Below are 20,346 nucleotides of genomic sequence, written 5' to 3'. Positions count from 1 at the left end.
AAGGTATAATGGAGCAGCAGACGCATTTCCCTGTTCTGCCCAAATCTGTAAGGGTTTATTTTCCCGTTTGCTCATGAGTCGGAAAATCTGCACAGCTGCCCTGATTCTGGCTGCGTGCTACTCTCCTCCTCTACTAGCGTGGAACCTGGAATAAGTGCAGCGCCCCGGGAAAGTGATACAATATTTTGCACCTGAAGTTTGGATGCAGTTACAATCTACGCCAAACATACTAATATTATTGCAAAAGAGACTCCCAGAAAGCTGTCAAATCTATTCAAACTGCCACTGTCTTTTCATTTTATTTTATTTGATAAATTTGATTGCATGTGCCGCATTAAAGCTGCAGTTTGTAACTTTTTTTGGTATAATTTGGTCAAAAATCCATAATCATCTTTGAGCATATTGTAATCAAAGTGTTCTGAGTGGACAGTGAAGCTATTCTCCTTCTACTGGCTTTGTAAAATGACATTTATAAATCCAGGAGCATGACGCTGGATTTCAGCCAATCAGAGATCTTTCTACAAACGTGTGCTCCATGAGCTGTTTTTGGCGTCATTTTTGGCTGCTCGACTGAAGTCGAGGTGAGTTCAGGTACCCTCAGTAGTAAAAGTGTAATGACAGAAGTCCCAGCATAACAGCGTTAGACACAACAGTTACACAGCAAATCAAGAGGGAAAAGGCAGACTGAGGTGGAGAAGCAACAGTTTAAAGCCACAAACATACTGAAGAGGAATGGATCGATTTGTGTCCTCATGGATCCCCGCGAGTGTGCAGGGTCAGTAAGTGTGCAGGGTCAGCAAGCTTATTCAAGGTGAATTAATTCTATAGTCTGGAAGCAGAGTGATGGTTATCAGTCCGCTCAGAGCGGCAGTCAGCAGGGATCACAGCAGCCTCTGTGTGCTCTGGTGGGGACGAGCCGACGGCAGCAGCCGCGTTGCTCCGGACAGTAACTAGAGTAATACGTGTGTTCATGTTGGAGTCTCTAAAACACCAGAAAAATCTCCAATAACACAAGATAAAGTCAATACATTTGTCACTAGTCTATATTGAGAAAAAAGTCACTAAGAGCGTTCAGAATATATACCAGTAAGGGAGGTTCAGTTTCGGTTTCAAAACGGAGCGAATTCTACGAACGGATTCTACGAACTGCAGCTTTATTGTATTTGCAATTTCTCCACCCAATATTTAGCCCACATTGCAGATTCATCGGAGGCAAACACACTAAATAGTACTGCTGCAATAGCAAAGTAATTGTTCAACTTTTCATAAAAACACACACAAAATTGGTACACATGTTGACTTAATGTATTCTGAACAATTCTGGATAGGGACCCCCTCGAGATTTCACCTTGGTCACTTTTGGCAGTAAGGTATGTAATCTATAATGCAATTTTTGTTGACTTCAAACCAATTGTCTGTGATGAATATCATTTGACTGATGTTCTCTATGCAATATTGGGTACATTTAAGCAAAATGTTTTGTTACAGCAGCAATTTACAAACAAATTATTGATATTTTCATATATAAGCATAAAGCCCTTTTTGCTAAAAAAAAGGATGGTGGCCATTTTGGAAAATGGCTGCCAAAAGTGAACAAGGCAAAATCCTGAGGTGGTCCCTATCCAAAATTGTTCAGAATACACTATTCTACATGTGTACCAATTTTGGTGCTTTCATGCAAATTTGAACAATTATCAGTCTATGCTGCATTTAAAATTGATTGCTTGTGTTATGTTCCACGATTGAGAGATGTAAACCTGTTTGCCTGGGGTCAGTAGATGCATTGTAACGTTTCAACATCTGCCAAACCTGACTGGCCAAAATCTTAGGTCAAAGTTTTTAAACCTCTTGTCAAAAACATCTGCAGTTGCTCAGTCACACAATACTGATGAAAAACCTCAACACAACTTGTGTCTCCCGAAACTCCAGTTTAGACTGAATGTGTTGGCTGTTCACAGGCAGTCGCCCTGCTCGCGCACAGTTCTCGCCCGGTCCTTCCTCCTTACTACGACTCATCTGAGCGCCCCCCACCAATGCCCCCCCACCACTCACACCCCAGTGGCCAACAACCTACACATTCGCAATGCTATGAAGATCGCAAGGCCAGCTCGAGAAACGGAGCCAACAATGTAAGAAGCAATAGATAAGAACACCATCACGACCATCTATCCATCTCCATTATTCTACTCCGTCATTTGCTTGCCATCAACCAACCGACGCACCGTCTCCCAGCTCTACCTTTTACAAGATTACCTTCCACCTTCGCTGTCATTTGGTCTATCCTTGCAACTGCTGTTGGGAGTCATTCATGTCAATCTATCTGATCATTACCTGCTCTCCTCATCTCAGGAATTACACCAACAGCCATAACATTTAGACTACTGACAAGTCAAATCTATAAAGCTCAGTTTTTCTGGGTGGGATAAGTTAATGTTATGGTTGATAGTTGTAGACTAAGATGTGGTTGTGTTTTGATGTGTCCACCAAATAAGAAACATGTATGCTTGGTTTCACAAACTTTAAACCCTGCTAGATCCTGAAATAGTCCTATCCAAATATTTGCCACTTTGCGTTTGGAAGCGTATTCATGTGAATTTCTAACCTTTGCAGCAAGCTCCTGACTATCGTCTGTATAAGAGTGAGCCTGAGCTGACCACTGTCAACGAGGAGGTGGATGAGGCCAACACTGAGGACAAAGATAAGGCAGAGACAACTGTTGAAAGCAAGGACACCATCGTCTTAAAAGGTACTATATACATTCACAGAAACTGTTGAATATGATGTCAAAAGACCAATTTTAATGACCAAATTCACACAATATCTAGGCAGGTGTTTTCAAAAACAAATCAGGGCATTGACAATCAAAATCTCACTGTGTAACATTAACTACCAAATTAATATATGCAATTAGGTGATGTTTGTTATGTGAGATATAAAGAGGCAAATGTATTTTGCTTAATTGTAAAATCACAAAAACTGGTGTAATGTGTTTTTATTACTAAATGGTAATAATAATATGGTAGTAACAAAGACAGGCCACTTGGACGTGTCATCGGTGTATTGCACACTAACAGTTCACTCTCACATCTCTTCCTATGCAACATTTTGATGATTAAACAGTACCGTGTTTGGTATTCTCTGGAGACATACTCTATAACCTGCTTAAGTTTTTTCTTCTTCTGTTTTTGCTAATGTGCTATTACACTATTCTGCAGTGTCATCATTGTGTGTGTGTTGGTCTATCCAGCAGTGCCTCCCTACCCGGTGCACATTATCCCTTCCAGGACAAAGTCTCCCATGAACCCCCCAGAATCCTCAACTATTGCCTCCTATGTCACTTTGAGGAAGACCAAGAAACCTGAAGCCAGATCGGTATGTTTAGTTTTTTTTTTTTATTATCATGTGGTAGAGACAGGAAGAGAAGAGCACAAACAAATTCCTATTAATATATAAATGACATCTATATCTGAACTTCCATGGACATCTAACTATGTGATTTTTTAGTGTTAACAGGCCTTTCTCATGGCGTTTTTCACAATATGTAGAAAATCCCAACACTTTTAACACTTATTAGTAGGGCTGTGACTTCAACGTGTTAATTGCAATTAATTAATTACAGGAATAAATAACGCACTGAAAAATGCCGTTAATAGCTTCTCTTTTTTTTTAGCATTCCAAACAGCGCAGAACCTTTGTTATTTTAAGAGTTCCCGGTATACCATAATACTGATGCACAGACTGCAATACAAGAGCTGTTCAGCTTCATTTGTGTTCATTTTAGCTCATAAAAACACCGGATGGAAAACTAAAGCCTAGTTGTTTGCAAATTGTGCAAGAAAGAGATCATTGGACCTTAGTTGCCCCCGCTACCACCTCAATGCTAAACATGTAGCGGCTAGCACGGAGAGCTAACGCGGACACTCGGACAGTGCTAAGTGCTACATGCTGCAAGCACGTCATGACTGACAAATGAACAAACTCAACAAGTTCGGTGTCAGAAAAGTGTTTATGATGTGCTAACTTATAGCACTACATATGACGTTTTATTTCATCTGTATTTTCTATTATTTGGAGACTGACAAAAGTACACAATGTTTTGATCTGTCACAAGAATGTAATTTAAATGAAAATACCTCAAGTTGAGTGCATTTCTCAGCAATTTTCTTGTGCAATTAAAAAAGAGATTCATTGGATTAATTCATCACACAGCATGATTGATTAATCACACTATTTTTTTAATCTCTTGACAGCAATACTTATTAGATCATATCCTTATTGATAATATACATGTTATGTATTTCAACTGATGGTATCTTAAAATGTCTTTTAAACCAGTATTATTTGTAATTATGCTTTATAAGTTATAATGATTTTGAATTGAAATCTTATTAATATTTCATTAAATTACCATTATTACAGCACCTTATAGAACAGTCTTTATAAATTAAAAAAAACATCTTATACATCTTATAAGTGTTTAATAAACGCTCATATAGTCTTTATTATTTTTAATAAGCATCTTATATCATCTATACGGTTGCTCATTAAATGTTAATATACCACCCTACCAACAGTTGATTTGTGCTTATTCTGCATAACCAGTTGTGGAGATAACAGATGACATTTCCATAGATGGATGTGTAACAAGTTAGAGGGTAAATAGTTGTGAATCGTTTTCCTCTGGTACCCTAGTCTAAGTCCACAGTCAAAAATATACGTTAGCTAACATAGTGGCTATGATTTTTGCTCGTGACTGTATGATGATCTTAACTGAAATAGTAACATAGCTTCCTTTTGTCTTGCACAGGATCGGCCGAGAAGTGCAGCCGACCAGTTTGGATTTGGAGAGCGAGAAGTGTGTCGGACCAGGATGAGTGTGGAGGAGCAGCTGGAGAGGATAAGGAGGAACCAACAGGCGTCAACGCTCAGAGAGAAGAAAAAGGAAACCCCGTCCCGATCGCAATCCCTCAACCTCAAAATCAACCCTTTTACTGTGCTCCAGGTGGGTTCAACATGGACGTTAAAGGGGAAGTGAAATTATTATTGATATCACTGGTTGAGGTTTAGTTTTCATTTATTGGTAATAAAGCATTTTTATTTTGCTTTTGGTAATTAGAGCAATGCAAGCCTTTTGGAAATCAAGGTTTTTTTGTGCATGTAATCCTTCATTTTCTTCTTTTTTTTGTGAAAGAAGGAAGTTGCTTTTTGTGAGGTTGTAGCAGAATGACATACTGAGGTTGGTGGAGGAAGTGAAATAGCTACGGGTCCAGAATACAGAGTAGGAGAAGAGGATAGCCTACCTGCAGAGCTGGAACAGTACAGAAGGATTATGATGTAATCATCACTGGGCTTCATATCAAACCACGGCCTATGCCACAGCATGGTTATGGAGAATGGAGCAGTGAATTATTCATTCATTCATCTTCTGACCTGCTTTTTAGGGCGCTAGGCAGGGACACACCCTGGACAGGATGCCAGTCCATCACAGGGCCAACATAGACATATAGACAGACAACCACTGACACAGATGTGCTAGCCATCACCCCACCGTGCTACCTCAGTGAATTGTAATAGACATTTTCATGTGTATATGTAATCAACACAAGACACTTTAAACTAATGGACTGGAATGCTGGGTAAAGAGGTATATTATAATGCAATGATGTTTAGCAAATACCCCAATGGACTTAATCAAGAACACCAGAGTGTTTCACTTCTCGTTAAAGGCCTCAACTCCGATTCTTTAGCTTCTGAGGCTTGCTTTTTCTCCCTGCTCATATTGTTAGTATCTGTTTAACTTGCATTTGATTGATGTGTCCATGTTTTTCTTTGTATGTAGAATCGTCTGCAGGTTGAAGGGGCCTGTGCAGACGCTGCAGAGTTGAAAGTGGCTCGGCGCGAGGGAGCAGATGCAAAGAGGATGCCCATTGCACCAAAGGTGTTTCTACATTTTCATTTTAAATATTTGCATCTGGTGATGGGGAGTGTAGAGTAGGAGCCTTACCGAGCGGGCTTATGGTGCAAAACAGCTTTACACATGACACAGTATCAGTAGCTTAATCCCTTACAAAGTGTTGGTCAGTTCGAGAACTGTTTCTTAATCATAATTCTTAGGGATGTCCCGATACAACTTTTTCATTTCCGATACGATACCGATATTGCAGCCTTGCCTATCGGCCGACACCGATATTGATTCCATATCAGCATGTATCATTCTTTTATTTATTTATTTATTTATTTATTTATTCTCTCTCTCTCTCTCTCTCTCTCTCTCTCTCTCTCTTTCTTTCTCTCTCTCTCTCTCTCTCTATCTCTCTCTCTCTCTCTCCTTTAATAAAACAATAATAATGACTTGTAGTGTGGAATGTTAGTTAAGGCAATTGATGTTACTCAAACAGAGAACAATTGTCAGCAACAGTAGGTATTAGAAAAACTGACCCATTTATTATTAACCAGTTGGTTACATAATTTATAACCTTCAACATAATATCTACAGTATTCTACAATTGAATGAAATAAATAAAAAAAATGAATTGAAAAAAATAAATAAATAAAAATTGAAAAATCCGGAAATTTGAATCCTATTTTCGTTTTCAGGCTGATATCGGACCGATATCGATATTGGATTGGGACACCTCTAATAATTCTTATACATTTACACTTAAATGAATGTATAATGATACTGTTTTACAGTATGTCCCCTCCATTTTTGATATGTATACAGCATTAATGTACAGAAACTGACATAGTACTGTATGTGTGTGTGTGTATGTAAAGTCCATCCAATTACTAACTCAAAATTTAAAAGAACAGTTTTACTTTTGGCCTTATTGAATACTAATTTCGTTTATGCTAACTCAGGAGCCTTTATAGTATTTTAATGCCAGCTTGCACCTTGTTTGTTCCAATATTTAGGAGGTTCATAGAGTGGATGAAGTACCAAATCTCCAGGGTAAAGAGGATTCTCAGCACACAACGCAGTTGAGTGTGGACAAGCCACAGACTGAGGCCACCAGTAGAGACAATGAGGTACTGTTGACAAGCCAGCCCCATCACATGGACAGATAACAAATGAATAACCTCTGGAGTTTGCAGCTGAAAATTCACATGGAACACACTGAAGCTAACTGGTTTTTACAAGTCAAACTTAATTTTCTTGGTGCTCATTACAGCCTTTGGTTGACAGAAAAGGAAACAGTCAAACAATGAAACTCTAACCCCGAGTTTCCACTGGATGCGGCTTCGCTGCGTTACGTCTCCGCCGCGCCACCAGAGCTGATAGGTTTCCATTTTAGTGGAAACCTATCAGCTATAGTGTTTCCTATGTTAATTTCCACCGGCTCCGCTGCGATGCGTGTCTGCTCCTTCCCAGCTCCGGCAGTCCGGTGCCCTCCACCAGATATACTGTATGCAGGGCTTCTATTTCTGGCAGACACCGGAGCGTGATGCATCAATCAGCACAGAGCAAATGAAGCTAAACAGGAAATTAAGCACGTACTCCGCAACAAAATATTGGGTTCTTTTTCAAAATAAAACACTTCATAGTATATTTCAAGTAACTACATCCCCATAACGTCATAATGTGTAAAAACAAAATCACATTCACTATATTGTTTTCTCTCATACTGTAACTACACTGTAAACTGTAGCTACTTTGATTTAGTTCATGTTTTACTGGTTCAGTTTTATCTCTTCTCTGTTGGCTGTTGCGAAAAAATGTGGCTATGACAAATCCAGAGAGTCTAACCTTCTTGTTCTCCTTCATTAGGAACACTGACCTGTTTATCTGTTTATTGTTGCGTTTAGAACACATCTCACTGCGTTCTCGTGCGATTATAGAAATATTGTGAGAACTGCTCTGTCTCGTGACGTCACAGTCGTCCAACCATTTTGAGTGCACCGTGGCGCACTCAAAATGCAACCAGTGGAGATTACCGGACGGCGGACAGCGGGGCAAAACCGGATTGGTATCGTGGCGCAGCGGAGACGTATCCAGTGGAAACCCCCAGTAAGGAGACAGAGGTGATTGTTTTTGGCCCCGAAAGTCAAAGGTCAACAATCATTGCTCACCTAAACTCCATGTAACTGAAGGCTACAAATAAAGCTAGAAGTCTGTGTTTGATACATGGACCTCAGTAAGTCTCTCTATTAGCATCTGAAAACCCTGTTAGAATCAAAGCTTTTCTGTCTAAACCACACAAAGAAAAGCTTGTCCATGCATTTATTTCCATCAGATTGTATTACTGTAATGGTGTATTAATATATTAAATTAATCAGAGCGCTGCTGCCTGAACACCAAAATGGACCACATTACCCCGATCCTCAAATCCCTACATTGGCTTCCTGTGAGTCAAAGAATAGACTTTGAAATCGTCCACAAAGCCTTAAATGGCCTCAAACCAAAATTCATCTTTGACAAGAACAAAAACAGGGAACTAGCGTCCAGTTATTGTGGAACAACCCTCCTGAGCACCTGAGCTCTACACCCACTGTATGCTGCTTTAAATCAGGCCTGAAAACACTGTCTAATGCAGCATTTGCCTCAATGATCAGCACTGTTCAATAATTTGTGTGGTTTTGAAATGCCTTTCTCATGATGGAGCAACATTTACTTGTTTTATTATTGATTTTTAAACTTTTTTTTTTTCTTTTTGGTACAATTTCACTGCTGATTTTTTTTTTTTACTGATGAATTTAAAAAACATTCCTGTATTTAATCATCTCTTTCTTAATGCTTCACTTTTATTCATATAAACACATTATAGCCTATGTATGAAATGTACAAATAAATTTGCCTTTCCTCTCAGGTGTGTGAAAGCCAGAGGGTGGTGATTCTGGATGTGGTTCTGGGGCCTCAGCATGTGGAATTCGTAAACTTGCAGCAACCTTCTGAGGATGATGAATGTCAAATGGAAGATACAGCCAGCTTATGTACAAACTCACCCAGTAAAAACAGGTGTGTATGCGTGCTGTTTCTCTCACATGAGCTAAATACAAGAGAAACTGGGATCTGATCAGAAAAAATGCTCTAAATACTGATCATAGTGCAGTGTTTCTCAAATGGGTAGGGGTACACGATGGCACAACAGTAGGTACTTAAAGGTCCCATGTCGTGCTATTTTTCACCCATCTCCATTTGTTCTAAGAACCCCAAAAACATAGTATTGGATGTTTATTTTCCCAAACTCGTCTGTTTTCCAGAGTTTTTGCCTCTGAAAACTCACTTTCTGAGCAACTTTACACAGACTGATTTGAGTGAGTGGGTGTGTCTGTAGACGGGACACTGACTTCCTCCTCCCTGCACAGTGACGTAGGGCCAGAGGACAGCCCGCCCTCCTCCCACCCACTCCGTAGCCGAGCTCACGTTGCTTTATAAACACGAGACAGAGCGTGGGGGCGGGGCGTTCGCCGGTACATACATAGACTGTAGAAAATACATACATAGCACTGTGCGAAGGATGCTGAAATGCTCACCTACGTGGGCGTGTCTGTTTGCATGTCAATCACGGCAGAGAGCTTCCTGGAGGCGTGGCTTCTCCAGCTCAGTGCTGCGTCAAATTCGTCATCAAAGTGGGAACGCGTCATCAAATTGGAGCGAGGTGTTTGGGCTCACCCTGCAGTAAGAAAGGAGCAAATCACCCTCTAACTAATGATTGAGGGAATCAATGAAAAACCACTTTGGGCATGTGTATGAAGCCCTAATAGCACTTTTATGATGTTTAAAGCACAGAAAAGTTTATTTAGTGATACATGGACCCTTTAAGAGAGAGAGAGTGGAAAATTAACAAATCAAAGCATTAAAAATATGGGGTTTTATAATGTGTATTTTTAGGTAATGATGATGGAAAGTATCCTGATGAGAACATGAACTGAAAAAACAAGGGTCAGTCTTTGTCCCACACCAGGTGGGAGATGAACGGAAATTATAGAAATAAATCTATTCAGGAGGCACAAAATACTGTTTCATTCCACTCATTTAGAGAATTACATTCTTTCAAATGTGTGTTAAAGCAGAACTAAGTAACTTGCGCTTAGCGATCCCCCTAAAGGTCCCTTTTGGTCATGTGACTGTCGTAATCACTCCCCGCCACCGGCCCCACCCCACAACTACATGCGCACTTTTGCTCTCCCAAGACGGTAGAAGAAGGATAACACAAAGAAACGTCTGAAGAGGTGGGTTCTATCAATATGCCTTCCCCAAGTCGTTTTGTGTTTGACATAAGTTTGAGAAAAGTGAATTTGTAGACAACCGTGAGCAGCCACGGGGCTGGTGATAGTCTACCATTAGTTTGTATTGGGCTGTCATAAAGCAGTAAGTCTTGCAGCAAGAATGAGAACAGAGCTGAAAGACTGGTACCGGTCCAGAGGCAGGGAAGCATGGTTTTTGAGACCGCAAGGGGAGATGAAATACCCCCCAATCACCCCATAAGCATTTGTATTACCCTCAAAGGGACTACGAGAAGAAAAAGTTACTTAGTTCTGCTTTAACACAACTTCATCTCATCATTATGCTTTATAGTTGTATTTTCATAGTATTCTGAGAAAAATTGTTGTAGTCCGACAAAGGGGGTACTTGGATTCAGAAATAAGAGAAAGGGGGTACTTGAACCAAAAACGTTTGAGAACCACTGCCATAGCACATAGTGGAAACAAAAATTTTAAAAAGATACCACTTGATTTTTGATAAAACAATTAGGTGTTTGAGACCAAGACTATACTGGGATGAAAACAGGCTCCAGCAGTTCAAAATCAACCCAACACAGATCAATTATATTCACGATTGTTTTTCAGACTCAGTGCACGACACGCCTTATGTTTTTAATTGATTTGTTTTAAAGATGAAAACTAGTGGGAAAAACATGAGCTTTCCATGTTTCCTAAAGGGAGACAGAGACTGGGGTAAGACAGGAAGCCTTCAAAGATCTTAAACTGGAGTACTGAAAGAAAGTCCATGCAAGCATGGGGAGAACATGCAAACTCCTCACAGAAAGGGCCTTCATGTAAGTCAGAGGCGCTAACCTCTACACTGCCATGATGCCCATCATAGAACTATGTGAAAGTCTACTGTAAAGTGTCTTGAGATACCATTGGTTATGATTTGGCGCTATACAAATAAAGATTGATTGATTGATTGATTGATTGATTGATTGATTGATTGATTGATTGAAAGAAGCTAAGAAGACCTTTGCCATTGAGTGTCTAAGAAGGTCTTGAAGTCATCCATTTATTCATTTCTGCTTAACCGCTTATTCTGCATAACCACTCATCCCTGCACTCAAGGCCACAGGTTCTGCTTTTACTGAACTTAGTCGTAGCATGTTGTCTTCCCTAAAGTCTTTCGTCAAGATGTCTTTTTACTCATCTCGATCGAGAGAAGTGGTTTTGCTTGACTGAAAATCAGCCATTTTCAGACCAGCTTTGTCCTATTTCAGGGTCGCAGGGGTCTGCCGGTGCCTCTCTTCGGCTCATACTTGGCGTTAGGCGGAGGTACACCCTGGCCAGGGCACCAGTCCATCGCAGACACAACACAGACAAACAACCACTCACACTTAAATTCACTCCTACAGGCAATTTAGAGACTCCAGTCATGTTTTGGATTGTGGGAGGAAGCCGGTGTACCTGCAGAAAACCCATGCAGCACGGGGAGTACATGTGTCCACCCCAGGGCCTTCTTGCTGTGAGGCAGACGTGCTAACCACTAAGCCACCACGCGCCCCCTGACTGAAAATATTATTTTGAAATTGTAAAAAAGACTAGACCCAAATACACCAAGTTAAAAGTGTGACTGCCAATAAACTACTTGTATACAAATTGAGAAACTATAATTGAAACAACAAAGCAAGTAGATAGACTGTGAATTATTGACCTGATGACTGAATGTTGTGACGGGGGCAGTGTGTGTTGTGTCACATTGTAGTGATTAGTTAATGTAGCTTCTGTTTGTTGTAGCTTTCAGACTGTAGAGTCCGCGACGCCAAGTCCAGATCCCAAAGAGGAAGAGACTGCTAGAACGCAGCAAGCATCCAGAAAAGAGACTCTTGAGAGGAACATGGAGTTTTACAGCCAGCTGAGAACTGATGACAAGAAACACAACAATAACAACAACATACTGACTGGTAAGTAAGAGCTGTTACAGTCAGCAAACAAAGGTTATTTTGAAGGCCTCAGAGTTTGAAGGAGAATATTACCTTGTAACACATGTTGGTGTGTGCACACGTTCTAGGCCAAAGACAAAAGAACAAACTTCATCAAATCGTTGGTCAGTTTCAAAGTTCTACAGAACAAATTCATATTTCTAGTTTTTAGTTGATGGCTGCCTCCAATGTTGGGCACAATAATATCCAAGGACAGCAGTTTAGGGCCAGTGTTCATATTGACAGTAATTGAGTTTTAGTCTCTGATTGGATTTCGTCCCATGTCACAAAATTATAGTTTATTGTTCACAAGTTGAGGAAAATATCAATGCATGTAAATAGTTTTTGTATTTTTTTAATTATTCATAGTCTAGTTGTCGTCACTTCAAATGATGTAGTCGACAAAAACTATGACAAAAAAATTTTGGCAACAAAATGAACACTGTGTTTATCATACAGTATGTGATACTATATCTATGGGCGCCGATTCCATGGGTGCTGTGGGGTCTGAGCACCCACAGGTGTCAGGCATTGTACAATATTCTAATTTTCTTCCCCTGCTATCTATCAACGCATTGCACTGTGATGTCAGATAAACTGCCAGGTTTGGACAGTGTCCAGTTCTATCTTTATTAGGGGTGAAGAGAGCGAGATTAAACGGAACAAGATTTCTTGTCATTTTTTTGTGAGCTCGCCAAACTTGTGTTTGTGACCTGTGGGGGCAGTAGTGCGCCTTTGCTACGTCGACCCTCCCAGAACCTAAAGCAGGAGAAGGAAAAGAAGAAGAGGAGGAGATTTTAGTTCTAGTTTCAATTTGTGGAAGAAGTTTATCAACAGTTAAAAGAACGTGGCTGTGTAGTTTCAGCATGTTGTTAATGACATACTTAGTCAGACTCTGTTTGCACTATTTGCGCTCTGTATTGACAGAGTACAACTTTGATTTGGTTTTGTACAAAAAATTGTTTGCACTTGAAAAAAAGAAAGAAATATAGAATTTTATTTATTTATATTTTAACTTTTATAAATTTTAGTTTTAGTTTCAATTTGTGGAAGAAGAACTTTATTAAAAGCTCATGCATGTAAAGAGTTATAATAAAACATTTCAAAATGCATGTGCCACTTGGTTAAATAAAAGTCTGTTGGTCCAGTCATATACTGTCATCGCAGTTTTCTTAAAATCTCGTCTCTTCTCATTCTCGTGAACCCAATATCGTGTCTCGTCTCGTGAGCTGAGTGTATCGTCACACCCTTAATCTTTATTGATCATTAATCATAATCACTGTATACTTGCTTGTCTGCTACTGTAGGCCAACTGTACATTTCCTCATCGTGGGATGAATAAAGGATTATCTTATTTGAAATAGCTTTGTTTAATGGGATTAATAGGGTTCAGTAGGGTTTAGGTCATCTCAAAAAATTATAAATTATGCTGAGTGACATGTGGTCAGTTGCACTTTTAAAGTTAATATTAACTGATGGTGAAGATTATCAACCTGGATATATATTAATATATTCTGGGTCTGTCAGGACAGGGAATGGGGAACATCTTTCCTCCTGTCTCTATTTCTATAGCTTAGGGCTTTGTTGTTCCACATGATTTTCCATATGCTTGTACACATTTGCAGTGTTACTACTGTTATCTTACAGACTTGAGCAGCAGCACTGACAGACACAGACAGACAGGTCACCCTCTTGGTTGAAACCATAGCGACAGTCAGTGAGCACAGGACAGAAAAAACAAACTAAAGGATCAGTCTTTTTACACTGGTTTTATTCAACACCAATCCCAACGTTGATATTGATACACCCTTACTGAGCACTCACCAGTAAAAACATAAATCAACCCCCCTGACTACATCTTCTATATTTCAGAAAGCTGTGGGTATCAAATAGGGCTGGGCCAGGGGTCTGCAACCTTTACTCTCCAAGGAGCCGTTTTGCCTCATCTCACCTGGATTAAAGTCCTTCTGGAGCCGAAAAAAAAACCTTCTCAATGAAGACAATACAGTGTATAAAACTCTACACAGTTGAAATAATATCGTATAATTTTTTGAGTTAATGGATTTGAAGGGCTACAAAAAATATCTTGAATTTGAGAACACATGATCATCTTGGTCAACACGTGAATTGCTAATTTCTTGCAACATATCAAGCATGCATTATAAGGCGGCATGTTGGCAATTAAATACATCTTTCCCCAAACAAATACTTTCTCTTCCAAAATAGTCTTTTTGTTAGTTTAGTTATCTTACAAGGGATTTAAAACTTAAGGTTAGCCACAGGTGCAGGAAAGTTGATGTTCTGTAGATGTTGTAGGAGTTAAAATAGGAAGGTGCTGAGTTATTGCACAATGTGATTTATTTTTAGGTTAACCAATTGTTTTATCATCATTTTACGTTAATGTAATTAAACAGGTGGATCCCTCACTTATTCTATCAGAATAATGATAGAATAAGTGAGGGATCCACCTGTTTAATTTGATCCATGATGGGTTGCCAGAGAGTGAAAAACTTACTGACACAACCTTTTCTCCAGTGTCCGATGACGTAAGAGATCAATAAACCACATTCTAAAAGATGGAGGGCATTTGTCTTTCCATTTAAGCAGTATAACCCCCCAGGTGTAGTGAACGCATTCACATCTTTTTGCTTTTGGTTTCATTTAGAAAATTGTGGTACAATGCCAAATATTGCAATTGTTTGCCTCCGGTTCAACAGTAATCCTAAATACATCAGAAATAAATCTAAATATGGATTCGCAAAAGTGTGTCAAGTTTGAGCTAAACCAAAACATGTGAGATAGAGTCGCTGGTTCAGTTTCACAGTGATCACAGTTGGGGTCTAGGTCAGGTTTCAATTTTGTCAGTTTCACTTTTGACCAATGCAGTCTGTGAACAAGCCTCTGTCTTAAACAAATTGAAGATGAATAAATATTATGTATAACTCAATCAACTTTTACCAGAAAGACAATTGTGGGTTAAATTTGCTAATGCAAAATGTCACACAGACACATTTATTTACAAACAGCTGCCCAATATGTGCCACTTTTAGCTTCTTCTCTTATAAGGGACAGTATGTGTGAGTGAGTTTGGTAGTGTGGCTTGTTTAGAGGAAGGTCTGGATTAGGACGCACTCAGGAATCCATCTAACTGTGTTTTTCATGCAGCAAAAGCAGTGTCTACTAAAATGAGTATTTTAATACAAAATAAGCTGTAAGATAAAAAAAATATTGATATAAGTGATATTGTAATTTTCTATATCGCCAAAATCGAAATCTCGATATATCTTGAATCTCGATATATTGCCCATACCTAGTATCAAAGTGTTCTTGCCAGTGTATTTACTGCCTTCTTTCTGTCTGTGTTTCCCTTGCAGCGCAGACCTTCACCTTGGTGAGCAGTGACACATGAGTGATGTCGCCGTTAATGTGGACACAGAGCTCAAATGTAGCCAGCTCGCACTGAGCATGCTCCATGGCTTTCTACGTTTACAAACAACAACTACTACTACTACTACTACTGCTACTGCTACAGGCCTCTAAGACACTGAAAGGGTGTTGATCCTGACACTCAGCGCACCATCCAACACGTGCAGAAGGACTGTATATTCACACCTGTTTGATCTGAGTTCTGTGAAATGGTTTGGTCTGCCAGGCAGTCTGTACTTTACCAAGTAGAAGTGAACAGCGCTTATGTGTTGGCTTTACCTTTTCTCTACATCTGCGAGTTTCCAACCAAAGTCTTTGTACGCCTCGGCATAGATTTTAATGTGACATGACATTTTTGTTGACAGCTCAGTACAGACTGTGAAAGAGCTGTTCATCATCAAGTTCAATGTTGATGATTGTCTGGCACAAAAGCTCACTAGTCACCTCAAAAAGCAATTTATTATCAACAGAATAATAGATTGACACTGACTATGAAACTATTTTACATGTCTCCAGTGTTTTCGAAGCCAGATTCAAGTTATAATGATTTCATCTTAATTATCTAATTAAGTTGAATTTCTTCTTTCGATTGTTTCAAAGTTTAAATACATTGAATGTATCAGGATGAATCCTGGATACCGTTATTAAAAATATAGACATCGACAGCACAAGATGTCAGAGCAGCCCAGAGAAAAGATGGCTAGCTGCTCAGCCTCAAACATCCCAACTGAACAGGGTCACATGGTGTGGAAACCAGTGTTAAATTTGTTGACTAGAAATTTTGATCTCACTTTATCTTTGAATATAATAACTAGACTATGAAAAAATAAAAAAAATACATGTAAAATGAAAACTGTACCAAAATGTATTTATATTTTCGTCAAACTAATAAAAACTAAACTATAATGTTCACATGAAACAAAATACAATCACAACTAAGTTTCTTTTTTGGAAGGTATCCAATCCAAACTACTTTTGTTGAGTTGAGGGCGGGACAAGCCGGTAAATGATCCAATAGGAAGTAAGAGATTGTGTTTGCGGACGTAAGACGACTCATGTGATCACATCCAATCTGTCTGTGTGTATTTACAAACATTAATACCAGCCAATATCAGGTTGATCAATGAAATATTAACAGGGTTGGGGTCAATTACAATTACGTCTTCGATTATCCATGCTCAATTACAACTCAGTTAAGATTACGGTGACCAGCATTTTTGCCATTAACAATTATTATTTTTCCCCTTAAAGTCAATTACAATTAATTACAATTACCAAGTCTGAAATAAATAACCCAATAAAACTTAACCTTCCTCTTGTGTTAGCTTTCTGTTAGCATCTCTTACGATAACGGATCAGTTTTGACCCATGTCTTAAATCAGCTGTAAAATACACTAAACAATATTATCTATCATCTAATTTGTTTTTCATCGCTTGGTTACCATGTCAGACTTCTTAACCAATTAAAATATTGGTTCTAATATTTTCGGTGTGGGCGTCTGCCCTTTTTCTGTCAGTATTTTTATGGTAAAATGATCCTGAAGAGAACTGACAGGTAGTGGGAAAAGTTGATCTGAAACATATTATGATAATTGTTAACTACGTACAGTATATGTAAGTCATACTGTACGTATGACTTACACATACACACAGTCATAGAACTGTAACATGGTTTCACAGATTCATGTTTAAATACATTGTAATTGAGAGTTTTTTTACTCAATGTTCCATGTCAATTCCAATTACAAAGTAAATTATTTGAACTCAATTACAATTCCATTATGATTTCAACAGAAACACCATTTTTTCAATTACAATCATAATTCTAACTACATCATACGAGTAATTCATTATCAATTACGCAATTACAACTATAATTGACCCCAACTCTGATGGTAATTGAATTTTCTCAACAAAACTCTTATGCTTTACATTTTAGTCGACTATATCTGTAACAGACTTAGTCGACTAAAATCTTACAGTCATTGAATTGACTAAAACTAGACTATAACTGAAATAGTCCTCATAACTACGTTTCGACTCTGGACTAAATCAAATCCTAATTTGCTGTCAAAATGAACACTGGTGTGAACCGTGATGTAGACGAAGCTGTGGAGAGGAGAGCAGAGAGGAACAACAAAAAGTGTCTCACTTTGGAACTTGTTTGGCCTGTGCTACAGTCAGGTGAAGGGTTTCCACACGTTTCTATATAAGGAGTCTTGCTACAAATCTCTGTGGGCTTATGAGTATTAAAAATGCACCAGTGTGTCAAACTTCAGGGTGAACGGTGAAATATCATAGAGCTATAGTTTTATTTTGAACGAGATGCTGTAAAGGTATAGCCCTGTGAAGCATAGACTGAATATTTTTTTATACGTCTTAAAATCACTCAAAATCCCTTGAAACTCTGTTGATTAGCCAACCAGTTGTTGAAATGGTCAGAAGGGTTGCTGTAGCAGTAAAGGTTTAACCAAATACACATGATCCTTAACGTTATTCGGAACAGGATCAAAACGAGTTTTCCCAGCAGCTCCTAGGAAAAGAAAACACACATTGTGACATTATTAGCATCATAGAGGATTGTTTCAAAGACTAACCATTAGCCATTTCACAGTCCTGTCTGTATGCAGGAACAAAATAAAAGATGATGCCAAATCCATGCTGACAAATATGTCCATATTCAGAGCTTTCCATGTATAACTGCGGAGTGCAGCGAGGTGTAGAGGAGTAGGCTCCAGCTTTTCCTGAGTGCTTTGTCAGCGTGCAGCAGTAAACAACCAGGGACCAATACTCCAAACTCATGCAGTGCTTTATTTTTCACTTTGAAGCTCTTTGATTTCAAACCGTGCAGATTTGTTGGAGAGCAGAAGATGTTCTCTGATTGCTCTTGTGAATCTTTGCACATACAACACAACACGTTCATGGATAGACATTTATAAATACATCTATACAAATCTATATATGAATATATACATTAATATTATACAGATTTTTACTTCACCAAGGTGCAACACCATGCTGCTGTTATTTTGTCTGTTTTATTTTTATTTTGAAGTCCCAGTATTTCACTGATATTGTGATTATTTATGTCAAGCAGGTGGATTGAGTGTCCTGAATCCCATTGGACACAAAAGCTCATGTTAATGATTGGGTTTTGCAGTCTACTATTTGAGTTGCTGTGGGTTGTTTTTGTCCCCCCCCCTTCATCATTATTTCCAGTAGAAAGCTGAGGACACAACGCAGACTTGGAGTGGTCTTTAGTGTCAGAGAATAGCACATGTATTTACGAAGCAATAAGTAGGGCTTTGGAGCTCCAAGAATTAAGAACCTAAACAGAAAAATAAATGTATAAACTGTAAAAACTAAACGAAAACTCATAACTAGCAAACTAAAATAACATGAAATAGCATAATTTCTGTATACACCGATGAGACGTGAATATTATAAGAGGTTATATCATTGTTAGGGACAATATGCAAAAAGTTCACACTCCATCTGTTTTATATCATGTGTAATAAATGTTGATTGTTCCTAAAAATGTGCCGTCAGATTGTTATTTTTTTCCTAACTTTTAACGAAAATCCTTTTGTCTGTGAATGTGACAGTTTCTATGGGTCAGTGTTAATTTTGTTGCCTTGGTGGGTCAACTACATGTTCTTTTTAATACTATGACTTTTTTGTTTTTGTTTTGTTTGTTTACTTGTGAATGAAAACTATGTCAAAATATATTGATATTTTTGTCAACTAATAAAAACTAAACAATACTTTTGCCACATGAGACAAAATCCAACTTAAATATCATTTAAGTTGACTAAAACTAGTCTATAACTGAAATAATCCTGATGACTAAAATTTTGCGTTTCAGACAAAAGACTATGACTAAAACTGAATCAAAATGGGCTGTCCAAATGAACACTGGTTGTTGGTGGATGATCTGCAGCCATGAATAGCACACATTGGTTAGCGCTGTGGGGCAAGGCATGTGTGTTACTGAGTGTTTGAAATACTATTTTTAGTGTCAGTGCATTCACTGTTGTATGTAAATGTTTGTATAAATGTGTTGTTTCAGTGTTAGAAAAGCAACTAATTGTGTGTTTAAATGTTTTCAGCTTCAAAGACTGTTGAATTAATAAGGGCATCAGAGGTGTAAAGAGTACTGTTATATCATACTCAAGTACAAGTACTGTTACTTGATTCAAATTGTACTCAAATATAAGTAAGTCATACATAAAATACTCAAGCACAAGTAAAAAGTAGCTCAATTAAATAGTACTCATAGTAAAAGTTACTAGTTACTTTCACCCTGCACGTTTACTTTTGGTAATAAATGTTGCCACGGTTCCCTTGCGTACAGTAAACATCTGATATATAAACTTAAAAAGGAAGCGACAAATTTTATTTATTTTCCATAAAGGCATCTTTATAAAATAAAAGATTTGTCAAAATATACAATTATTTTTTAAATAAAATAACACCAATGAATTCAAAATAATAATAATAATAATAATAATAATAATCAGGCTCTAAGTATAGATACATTTATGAACTCTAAATCTCAGAAAATAACCTGCATTGGCACCGTACAGTATGCGATGCATTTGATTTTTGTCTGGTTATTTCATTTATTTGTAGCTTCACAATGTCTGCTGATCATTTCAAAAATAGTAATATAATTTACTAATGGTTGGGTGTAGAAATGTAATGAATTCCTTTACTTCTTTTAAAACGTACTTAAGTACAAGTAAAATGACTGATTTAGAAATATACTCAAAAAAAAGTACAAGTA

At 38.2% G+C, this 20,346-nt stretch overlaps 1 protein-coding gene across 11 annotated transcripts in view; it reads left to right on the top strand.

Annotated features, from left to right (window-relative positions):
• plekha5 (pleckstrin homology domain containing, family A member 5) overlaps positions 1-16,754 on the top strand; it is a 143,884-nt gene extending 127,130 nt beyond the window's left edge. For 9 of the 11 annotated variants that reach the window (XM_028448907.1, XM_028448917.1, XM_028448913.1 and 6 more), the window contains 9 exons: positions 1,959-2,129; positions 2,611-2,746; positions 3,248-3,372; positions 4,808-5,002; positions 5,840-5,938; positions 6,916-7,029; positions 8,808-8,956; positions 11,950-12,116; positions 15,509-16,754. In XM_028448907.1, the coding sequence (XP_028304708.1) occupies positions 1,959-2,129; positions 2,611-2,746; positions 3,248-3,372; positions 4,808-5,002; positions 5,840-5,938; positions 6,916-7,029; positions 8,808-8,956; positions 11,950-12,116; positions 15,509-15,543 (1,191 nt within the window). In that variant the 3' untranslated portion in view covers positions 15,544-16,754. The remainder of the gene's footprint in view (positions 1-1,958; positions 2,130-2,610; positions 2,747-3,247; positions 3,373-4,807; positions 5,003-5,839; positions 5,939-6,915; positions 7,030-8,807; positions 8,957-11,949; positions 12,117-15,508) is intronic. The other 2 variants (XM_028448918.1, XM_028448911.1) reach the window with 1 other exon arrangement.
• Positions 16,755-20,346: the final 3,592 nt, after the last annotated feature.

Source organism: Gouania willdenowi, chromosome 6 (genome assembly GCF_900634775.1).
Source record: "Gouania willdenowi chromosome 6, fGouWil2.1, whole genome shotgun sequence".
In the NCBI taxonomy this organism is placed as follows: domain Eukaryota; kingdom Metazoa; phylum Chordata; class Actinopteri; order Blenniiformes; family Gobiesocidae; genus Gouania; species Gouania willdenowi.
The sequence above is the reverse complement of the archived record's forward strand: the minus strand, read 5'-3'. Positions and strand labels throughout refer to the sequence as shown.